The 11,283-nt window shown below is 48.2% G+C and overlaps 1 protein-coding gene across 2 annotated transcripts in view; it reads left to right on the top strand.

Annotated features, from left to right (window-relative positions):
- The window catches only part of LOC124038145 (adhesion G protein-coupled receptor A3-like), a 304,056-nt gene extending 293,093 nt beyond the window's left edge, over positions 1-10,963 (top strand). For both annotated transcript variants that reach the window (XM_046353649.1, XM_046353648.1), the window contains 2 exons: positions 6,294-6,389; positions 7,016-10,963. In XM_046353649.1, coding sequence (XP_046209605.1) covers positions 6,294-6,389; positions 7,016-8,453 — 1,534 coding nt within the window. In that variant the 3' untranslated portion in view covers positions 8,454-10,963. The remainder of the gene's footprint in view (positions 1-6,293; positions 6,390-7,015) is intronic.
- The last annotated feature ends 320 nt before the right edge of the window (positions 10,964-11,283 follow it).

The following is an 11,283-nucleotide window of genomic DNA, read 5'->3' as shown; positions in this document are numbered from 1 at the left end:
AGCGACTACAGATGCTCGTAACACTGCCGTCGAGATCCAAGGAGCCATGCTCGGCAGACACGAGCAGGAATTGTCTGCTGCTCGCCATGCCGTGGAGAACCTGGCCGCTCAGGTTTCCGACCTCTCTGGACAGTTCCAGAGTCTTCGTCTCGTGCCACCTGTTACTTCCTGGCCTGCCGAGCCTCCGGAACCTAGGGTTAATAACCCACCTTGCTACTCCGGGCAGCCCACGGAGTGCCGCTCCTTTCTCACCCAGTGTGATATTGTGTTCTCTCTCCAACCCAACACATACTCTAGCGAGAGAGCTCGGGTTGCTTACGTCATTTCACTCCTTACTGGCCGGGCTCGAGAGTGGGGCACAGCTATCTGGGAGGCAAGGGCTGATTGTTCTAACAATTACCAGAACTTTAAAGAGGAGATGATTCGGGTTTTTGACCGTTCAGTTTTTGGTAGGGAGGCTTCTAGGGCCCTGGCTTCCCTATGCCAAGGTGATCGATCCATAACGGATTACTCTATAGAGTTTCGCACTCTTGCTGCCTCTAGTGACTGGAACGAGCCGGCGCTGCTCGCTCGTTTTCTGGAGGGACTCCACGCAGTGGTCAAAGTCCTCCTCTGGCTCAGAGACTGAGCCCATGCAGCTAGGAGGTATTCGCATCTCGACCAAGGAGAGGGACGGAGGATCACCAACCGCCTGTGCCTCTATTGCGGATTTGATGGACATTTTGTCAATTCATGTCCAGTAAAGGCCAGAGCTCATCAGTAGCGGGCTACTGGTGGCGCTACTACTCAGGTCTCTTCATCTAGATCCTGTACTACTATGTCGGTCCATCTACGCTGGACGGTTCGGGTGCCAGCAGTGCCTTGATTGACTCTGGGGCTGAGGGTTGTTTCATGGACGAAGCATGGGCTCGGGAAACATGACATTCCTTTCAGACAGTTAGACAAGCCTACGCCCATGTTTGCCTTAGATGGTAGTCATCTTCCCAGTATCAGATTTGAGACACTACCTTTAACTCTCACAGTATCTGGTAACCACAGTGAGACTATTTCTTTTTTTGATTTTTCGTTCACCTTTTACACCTGTTGTTTTTGGGTCATCCTGGCTAGTATGTCATAATCCTTCTATTAATTGGTCTAGTAATTCTATCCTATCCTGGAGCGTTTCTTGTCATGTGAAGTGTTTAATGTCTGCCATCCCTCCCATTTCTTCTGTCCCCACTTCTCAGGAGGAACCTGGCGATTTGACAGGAGTGCCGGAGGAATATCATGATCTGCGCCACGGTCTTCAGTCGGTCCCGAGCCAACTCCCTTCCTCCTCACCGGTCGTATGATTGTATATTGATCTCCTTCCGGGGACCACTCCTCCTCTGGGTAGACTATACTCTCTGTCGGCTCCCGAACGTAAGGCTCTCGAGGATTATTTATCTGTGTCTCTTGGCCTTGTACCATAGTGCCTTCTTCCTCTCCGGCCGGGCGGGGTTCTTTTTGTTAAGAAAAAGGACGGTACTCTGCGCCCCTGCGTGAGATGAGGGCTGAATGACATAACGGTTAAGAATCGTTATCCGCTTCCCCCTTATGTCATCAGCCTTCGAGATTCTGCAGGGAGCCAGGTGCTTTACTAAGTTGGACCTTCGTAACGCTTACCATCTCGTGCGCATCAGAGGGGACGAGTGGAAACGGCGTTTAACACTCCGTTAAGGCATTTTGAGTACCGGGTTCTGCCGTTTGGTCTCGCCAATGCGCCAGCTGTTTTCAGGCATTAGTTAATGATGTTCTGAGAGACATGCTGAACATCTTTGTTTTTGTCTATCTTGACGATATCCTGATTTTTCACCGTCACTCGAGATTCATGTTCAGCACGTTCGGCACGTGTTCTACAGCGCCTTTTAGAGAATTGTCTCTACGTGAAGGCTGAAAGTGCTCTTTTCATGTCTCCTCCGTTACTTTTCTCGGTTCCGTTATTTCCCGCTGAAGGCATTCAGATGGATTCCGCTAAAGTCAAGCTGTCAGTGATTGGCCCGTTCCAGGTCACGTGTCGAGTTGCAGCGCTTTTTTGGAGGTTTCGCTAATTTCTATCGGCGTTTCATTCGTAATTTCGGTCAAGTTGCTGCCCCTCTCACAGCTCTTACTTCTGTCAAGACGTGTTTTAAGTGGTCCGGTTCCGCCCAGGAGCTTTTGATCTTCTAAAAGAACGTTTTACGTCCGCTCTATCCTCGTCACTCCTGACGTCACTAGACAATTCATTGTCGAGGTTGACGCTTCAGAGGTAGGCGTGGGAGCCATTCTATCCCAGCGCTTCCAGTCTGACGATAAGGTTCATCCTTGCGCTTATTTTTCTCATCGCCTGTCGCCATCTGAACGCAACTATGATGTGGGTAACCAAGCGAACTGCTCGCCATCCGCTTAGCCCTAGGCGAATGGTGACAGTGGTTGGAGGCGACCGTTCCTTTGTCATTTGGACAGACCATAAGAACCTTGAGTACATCCGTTCTGCCAAACGACTTAATGCCCGTCAAGCTCGTTGGGCGTTGTTTTTCGCTTCGTTTCGAGTTTGTGATTTCTTACCGTCCGGGTAGCAAAAACACCAAGCCTGATGCCTTATCCCGTCTGTTTAGTTCTTCTGTGGCTTCTACTGATCCCGAGGGGATTCTTCCTTATGGGCGTGTTGTCGGGTTGACAGTCTGGGGAATTGAAAGACAGGTTAAGCAAGCACTCACACACTGCGTCGCCGCGTGCTTGTCCTAGTAACCTCCTTTTCGTTCCTGTTTCCACTCGTCTGGCTGTTCTTCAGTGGGCTCACTCTGCCAAGTTAGCTGGTCATCCCGGTGTTCGAGGCACTCTTGCGTCTATTCGCCAGCGCTTTTGGTGGCCGACTCAGGAGCGTGACACGCGCCGTTTCGTGGCTGCTTGTTCGGACTGCGCGCAGACTAAGTCGGGTAACTCTCCTCCTGCCGGTCGTCTCAGACCGCTCCCCATTCCTTCTCGACCATGGTCTCACATCGCCCTAGACTTCATTACCGGTCTGCCTTTGTCTGCGGGGAAGACTGTGATTCTTACGGTTGTCGATAGGTTCTCTAAGGCGGCACATTTCATTCCCTCGCTAAACTTCCTTCCGCTAAGGAGACAGCACAAATCATCATCGAGAATGTGTTCAGAATTCATGGCCTCCCGTTAGACGCCGTTTCAGACAGAGGCCCGCAATTCACGTCACAGTTTTGGAGGGAGTTCTGTCGTTTGATTGGTGCGTCCGTCAGTCTCTCTTCCGGGTTTCATCCCCAGTCTAACGGTCAAGCAGAGAGGGCCAATCAGACGATTGGTCGCATACTACGCAGCCTTTCTTTCAGAAACCCTGCGTCTTGGGCAGAACAGCTCCCTGGGCAGAATACGCTCACAACTCGCTTCCTTCGTCTGCTACCGGGTTATCTCCGTTTCAGAGTAGTCTGGGTTACCAGCCTCCTCTGTTCTCATCCCAGCTTGCCGAGTCCAGCGTTCCCTCCGCTCAAGCGTTTGTCCAACGTTGTGAGCGCACCTGGAGGAGGGTGAGGTCTGCACTTTGCCGTTACAGGGCACAGACTGTGAGAGCCGCCAATAAACGTAGGATTAAGAGTCCAGGGTATTGTTGCGGCCAGAGAGTGTGGCTTTCCACTCGCAACCTTCCTCTTACGACAGCTTCTCGTAAGTTGACTCCGCGTTCATTGGTCCGTTCCGTGTCTCCCAGGTCGTCAATCCTGTCGCTGTGCGACTGCTTCTTCCGCGACATCTTCGTCGCGTCCCATCCTGTCTTCCATGTCTCCTGTGTCAAGCCCTTTCTTCGCACCCCCGTTCGTCTTCCCTCCCCCCTCCCGTCCTTGTCGAGAGCGCACCTATTTACAAGGTACGTAGGATCATGGACATGCGTTCGGGACGGGGTCACCAATACTTAGTGGATTGGGAGGGTTACGGTCCTGAGGAGAGGAGTTGGGTTCCGTCTCGGGACGTGCTGGACCGTTCACTGATTGATGATTTCCTCCGTTGCCGCCAGGATTCCTCCTCGAGTGCGCCAGGAGGCGCCGGTGAGTGGGGGTACTGTCATGTTTTGTCTTAGATTGTCTTGTCATTTTGCTTTTCCCTCTGTTCATTTTCCCCTGCTGGTCTTTTAGGTTCTTTCCCTTTTTCTCTCCCTCCCTTCTCTCTCTCTTCTCTCTATCGTTCCGTTCCTGCTCCCAGCTGTTCCTATTCCCTAATCAATCATTTAGTCTTCCCACACCTGTTCCCTATCTTTTCCCTGATTAGAGTCCCTATTTCTCCCCTTGTTTTCCGTTTCTGCCCTGTCGGATCCTTGTCTATTGTTCACCGTGCTGTGTCTGTGTATCGCCCTGTCGTGTCGTGTTCTTGATCGAGTCTCCAGTCTGTTCTCGTCATTACGAGTGGAATTATGCCTTATGATTGTAGATTTACTTTACTGGATTAAAGACTCTGTTTTCGCCAAGTCGCTTTTGGGTCCTCATTCACCTGCATAACAGGGCTAATTCTTTGATTAGGTGAAAGTCCAGCTGAAACTGTTTGGGGTTGCCCTGTACCATTACTGTTCCAGACTTAAAGAGATGTATATTAGCTGAGTCAGAGTCCTCGTTGTCTAGTATCCTGAGTTTCCACCCCTCGTAAACACCCCCCTCTCTTAACAGAGGGGTAGTGTGCTAATATAGCACTGTACCATGCCAGGAGATGGTTTGTGTGGAAGATGAGGTTGCTGATGTTCCCATTTTTATAATAGTCAGCAAAAAGTATCTCTTGATTTTCCATAAGGAGCTTCATTTTGTGATCTGTTCTTGCCTATCATTCTTTACATACACATGGTACTGTATTTTAATTACCTCTGGACAGCGGGAGGCAGCTTCTAAGGCCTCCATTTGGTTGGAGCAGACTGCGCGACTCCTGCCATTGTTGGGCTAAAGGGCTTTGACACCTCTCGCTTGACACGTCAGTGCTAATTGAAGTTGTATCAAGCTTGGCAGTCTTAATTTAGCATTCAGTCCTTATAAAGTGATGTAATGTATTTTTCTTCTTGGCTTTTGGAAATAAAATATAGCTTCAGACTAAACATTACTCACTCAGTTCTAGGTTGGATGGAGTTTTCAGGTTTCTGTTGTTTTCCAGAGCATTTAAGCCTTCCAGGTGATTCCGTAATTCCGTCCAAAATCAGGTTGTAGGTTTGAGTTTTGATTTGGAGTGAATGTTATGTTGTAGAGGATAGCATACTGTATATGTTCCTGACAAAAGATCCAAGTCTATCTAACTCTAAATCTATATTTTTTTAAGAACATGCTGAAAATGCAGGAGCTCATCTGATCATGACCTCTCTCTCTCTCTCTCTCTCTCTCTCTCTCTCTCTCTCTCTCTCTCTCTCTCTCTCTCTCTCTCTCTCTCTCTCTCTCTCTCTCTCTCTCTCTCTCTATCCCTCTCTGACTGACTGATTATCTCTCTCTCTATCCCTCTCTGACGGACTATCTCTCTCTCTCTCCCTCTCTGACGGACTATCTCTCTCTCTCTCTCTCTCTCTCTCTCTCTCTCTCTCTCTCTCTCTCTCTCTCTCTCTCTCTCTATCCCTCTCTGACGTACTATCTCTCTCCCTCTCTCTCTCTATCCCTCTGACTGACTGATTATCTCTCTCTCTATCCCTCTCTGACGGACTATCTCTCTCTCTCTCTATCCCTCTCTGACTGACTGATTATCTCTCTCTCTATCTCTCTCTGACGGACTATCTCTCTCTCTCTCTCCCCCTCTCTGACTGACTGATTATCTCTCTCTCTCTCTCTCTCTCTCTCTCTCTCTCCCTCTGACTGACTGATGACTGATTATCTCTCTCTCTCTGACTCCCTCTCTGACTGACTCTTTCTCTCTTCACTGACTATTTCTATCACTGACTATCTCTCTCTCTCTCTCTCTCCCTCTCTGACTGACTGATTATCTCTCTCTGACTATCCCTCTCTGACGGACTACTCTGATTATCTCTCTCTCTCTCTCCTCTCTTTCACTGACTATTTCTATCACTGACTGATTATCTCTCTCTCTCTCTCTCTCTCTCTCTCTCTCTCTCTGACTGTGACTGACTGACTGATTATCTCTCTCTCTCTGACTGACTCTTTCTCTCTCTTTCACTGACTATTTCTATCACTGACTCTCTCTCTCTTTCTCTCTCTCTGGCTCCCTGCTATTGATTACTGGCAGTACAACCCAGAAAACAGAGGATATTGGTGTTGTAAAGTGACTTTTATATGTCACACATTTTATAATCTCTCTCTCTCTTTCTTCAGGTTTTATTTAGTCAGTGGCGGAGTGCCCTTCATCATCTGTGGAATCACAGCAGGCGTCAATATTGACAACTATGGCAGTGGGGAGACGTCACCCTAGTAAGTCACCCAGCAGTCCCCTATTCTCAAGGTCACAGTCACAGTTTTAAGCACACATGCACACACACAGGTAGGATCTTAATTTTAGCCCGTTTGCTAGAGCAGGAAAATAATCCTGCATCAACAGGATATGTGAATTATGATGTGGATTCAAATTAAAGGACATTTTTTGTAGAGGTTGATATTTTTCTTTTATGTTTTAAAGTGAAACTTTAGATGCCTCATCAACGGCTGTGTCAAGTCTCCATGCACTTATATCCTGCAAAGACTATTTACCTCCAAAATGGATTAGATGCAGATAGATCTGATGATATGAGTCACACTTCAGTGTATGATGCCCACCCCCCTTTGTTTTCTTTATCACTTAAAGTCATTTATCGCTTCAAGATGCCTATGGCTCTTCTCTGGGTTTATGTATTTCAGTGTTTATTAAAGCAAACACACAGAGGTCATACAGTGATGTTAATTTAGCCGTGTGTGTGTGTGTGTGTGTGTGTGTGTGTGTGTGTGTGTGTGTGTGTGTGTGTGTGTGTGTGTGTGTGTGTGTGTGTGTGTGTGTGTGTGTGTGTGTGTGTGTGTGTGTGTGTGTGTGTGTGTGTGTGTGTGTGTGTGTGTGTGTATTGCAGCTGCTGGATGGTGTGGGAGTCCAGCCTGGGAGCCTTCTATGGCCCTGTGGCCTTCATCGTCCTGGTCACCTGCGTCTACTTCCTGTGTACCTTCATCCAGCTGAGGCGCCACCCAGAGAGGAAGTACGAACTGAAAGCCCTGACTCAGGAGCAGCAGAGACTGGCGTCTGTCACGGGCATGGGCGGGCACTGCCACCAGGGAGGGGGAGGAGAGCCCGGAGCACTGCCACCACCGCCCAACAGAGGGCAGTGCCACGCAGGCTGCCACTCAGCCATTGTCATCAACCCCTCTCTGCTGGCCAACGAGCATTCGTTCAAGGCCCAACTGAGGACAGCAGCCTTCACCCTCTTCTTGTTCGTGGCCACGTGGGCCTTCGGGGCGCTGGCTGTGTCGCAGGGCCACTTCCTGGACATGATCTTCAGCTGCATGTACGGTGCCTTCTCCGTCACGCTGGGCCTTTTCGTGCTCATCCACCACTGTGCAAAGCGGGACGACGTGTGGCATTGCTGGTGCGCCTGCTGCCCTGGGAGACGCACCAACCATGGTTGCCACGGTCATGGTCACTTGTGTCCAAAGGTTAATGTCAATGGGGATACAATAGGGCATGGGCACGGGCACTGCCACCTGGATTCGCCGTGCCCGGGTAAGGCCCTGTTGGGAGGACATGCCCAAAGTGGCACCTTGGGTCACTGTAAGCATGGCAGCCTGACACCGGCGCAGAACCATGTGACATGCCTGTCCCCCGTGGCACCCTGCTGCACCGCCCTGCACAGCCAGCAGCTGATGGAGGAGGAGCCTACGGCGCATGTGCTCCTGCACACTGACCCAGAGGGCTACCGGCCAGGCATCCACCTGCATCGTTGCCTGAAGGGCAGCACTAGAACTAAGCCTCGCCACTTTAGCCGCCACCGGCAGGCTGGCACAGGGGGGGTGGCAGAGAGGGAGTACGCCTACCACATCCCCTCTAGCGTAGACGGAGGCTCTATCCACAGCTCCCACACAGACAGCCCTCACAGCACGCATGAGCGCCTCGGACACATCTGCCACCTGACTGCTTCCCCCCACGAAGTGGGCCACCACACATGCCATGCGTCCGCAGCGGCGGTGACTCACGAGGCGGCACTGGCGTGCCATGCCCCCTGCCACCGGCACGTGCCTTGCTGTGCCAAGGCGGACCTGTTCCCCACTCTGTGCCAGGCAGAGGCTGGCGACACGGGCACCTTTCTGTGCGGCTGTGGCAAAAAAGCCAATGAGGAGGACCTGATCGTGCCGCATCGCCACCTGGAGATGCACCCGCGCAGACAATCCTACCCCCAGAACCCACCGCCCAATCAGAATGGGATCCTTAAAGGTGGCCTACACGAGGGTTCTGTATACGCATCAGACAGCACAGGGAATATACGCACGGGACCCTGGAGAAATGAAACTACTGTGTAGTCTAAATACCTGGGGAAGAGAGAGACAGCCCCAGCCTCCCTCCCTTCCATCCCTCCCTCTAAACCTCACCACCTTTTTAGGAACTACAACAAATAATAATGAATAACTCTATTCCAATCACGACTTGTGTGTTTAAAAAAGAAAAAAAAACTTTCATTCTTTGTTTTGTTTTCGTGCGTTTTCGACATGGTCGTATAAGCCCCCCAACGAGCAGGCGTACACAGAACCGTTTTTTCTCTCCTTAATTAAAGGAATGTGAGTCCCACACCACGGGATGCAGCACTTTTTGTTGAAGGTAGGTTTACCACTATAGTATGGTATTATCATTACATATCTAAACCATACGGATGTGTGTGAACAGAACACGCGCGTTTATTCCTCGCTCAAAGCAAATGCTCCACGCGATTACTTTCTCTTTTGTGAGTCACTAAATCCGTCGGCTACTCTCTGATGTGTACCTTCAGTGCTTCAAGAAGCTCAGTACTAGTGTTTTAGGCAAACACACCAGCAATTGAGAGTCATTAGTATTTTTGCCATTTTGAACAACAAGCATACTTACTATAATATACTGTGATTATCAGCTAAACATTTCTTAGTAATATACAGAAATATCTGCTCTCGTCAGAGTTCTGTGGATGCCGATACGTTGTGATTTGGTTTGTTTTTTTAAATAACAACCCAAATGAAAACAGAAACCACATGAAGTATTCTGTCACAGGTTGATATTGAATGTTCTTGTCTGTATGATGTCTTACTGTTGTGTTTTTTGGAGAGAAGTATACAACAACAACAACAATCACATTGTCATTGTGTATATTTGCAGTGTTGGAGCAATAGTGCCATTCTTGTCATTGTATACCATGACCGAGCCAACAGGTGTAGGTTAAAGTTGCCCCCAAACACTGATCTTAGGTCAGTTTTGCATTTTCCCCACTAAAGGTTAGGATTGTGGGAGGGCAAGCTGAGCCTAGATCTCTAACTAGGAGAAACTTTGCCCCTTTGCCAAGCATCAGCATTGCCATCGTCTAAATAACCCAAGCCGACATCTCCCATTTCTGGTAAGGATCCACAAAATGGTGGGAGGTCATATCAGAGATCAATGCTAAAGCGCAAACCATTTATTTTTCTAGGCAACAGAGCATGCAGGCCTTGTATGTAGCTATGTGCTGTGTGTTTTTGCCTTGTATTTCAATGCACATCAATGAAAAACGCCATCTCTGTTTGTCTATGGAGCTGATCGAGCTATAACATGCCGGAAAAACAAACAATATTTTTTTACACGGTTTTAGTATCCATTATTGTGGATAGTCCTGAAACCATGTTCTGTTGAGGGGACAGAGGACAGGGCTGAGACTCAGTGTTGCTATTATTGTCACCGAGTTGGTCATCGTCATGTTGAAGTGTTGTCCCTTGGCTGAGAACATGCAGGAAGTTAATTGAGTTTAATATTTATTAGTGGTATTATGTACGGTTGCCCTAAGGAGCAAAATGAACTTTAATCTACTTTGCCCCTTAGGGCCACCGTAGTTATGGTGTGGAAACCAGTCATCCCCTAGTGAGAGAGAACAGACCAGGTTAAGAGAGAAACAATCAATACCTACAAGAATACAGCAACTCCTGCCTGGCCAAAACACCTTGGCATGTCACACCATCCATCCATCCTGTGCACTCTTGTCTATGTACATAGAATGAATTCCGAGGAATTATTTTATAAAAGATTTACGATATTTAACAGTAAATAAATCTATATGTGAAGAAAATGTATGGGAAAGACTGACCTCAATGTTAATGCTCAGTATCTGAGTTTAGAAAATGTGATTTGTTTTTTTGGTGCGTTGTTCTGTTTGCTTTCCTTTTTTTGCTCTGATCTTTCATAAGGTATGCAAACTGGCCATATGTTTTGCTATATTTGACACACAAATGCACCAACAGCTAAGGGATACCAGGACTTGGTGTCACACATGTCGACTGTGTTTGAATTGTGAATTGAATTTCAAAGTGTGTCTCCTCAACAAGTGACTTGATTCCAGAAAGCAATGTTTGAATATGAAATATTTGAGCATTTTCTGAAAAGAGAGAGATTCTCAGAGATACATGCATGAAAGTAATGAGCCCCCATGAGACTTCCAAGACGACGTCAGATGAAGCTCGACGTCATAGCTACGTTGTCTGGATCAATTACCTTTGTAACAGCTTCACTAAAAACACCTAACATCCTTGGGATCTCCTTTTAAAAATCATCCTGCATTAAACATGTCTATGCGAGAGTATTTTGCTTTGGTCTACATTTCTGTACTTATTTTACTTTCAAATATGTTCATAGAAGCAAGAAATAGCTCTCTGTGTATGTGAACATGGTACCATAGGCCTCTATCTACCACCTGTCTCATCTTTCAGCAGTAGTACTGCCAATTTAGCTAGCTGGATTAGCCTGTCAGATCTCTGCCAGTATCACCACTTTTTTTTCTACATCAACAAAACAGATACCAATAAATTACTTTTTTTCACCATGTAATGAACAGCATATTTTGGTGTGTGTGTGTGTGTGTGTGTGTGTGTGTGTGTGTGTGTGTGTGTGTGTGTGTGTGTGTGTGTGTGTGTGTGTGTGTGTGTGTGTGTGTGTGTGTGTGTGTGTGTGTGTGTGTGTGTGTGTGTGTGTGTGTGTGTGTGTGTGTGTGTGTGTGTGAATGTACGGTATGTGAGTGCGAGTAAATGAGAATGTGTGTCTTTTGTGCATCACAAAGCAGGCCAGAGCTGACGAGCCATGAAACGCCAGAGCACATTTAATATGCAGCTGGAGGCCACACGCCACTCAGCCCCCACCCCACCA

This window comes from Oncorhynchus gorbuscha, linkage group LG06 (assembly GCF_021184085.1).
Source record: "Oncorhynchus gorbuscha isolate QuinsamMale2020 ecotype Even-year linkage group LG06, OgorEven_v1.0, whole genome shotgun sequence".
Classification (NCBI taxonomy): domain Eukaryota; kingdom Metazoa; phylum Chordata; class Actinopteri; order Salmoniformes; family Salmonidae; genus Oncorhynchus; species Oncorhynchus gorbuscha.
The sequence above is the reverse complement of the archived record's forward strand: the minus strand, read 5'-3'. Positions and strand labels throughout refer to the sequence as shown.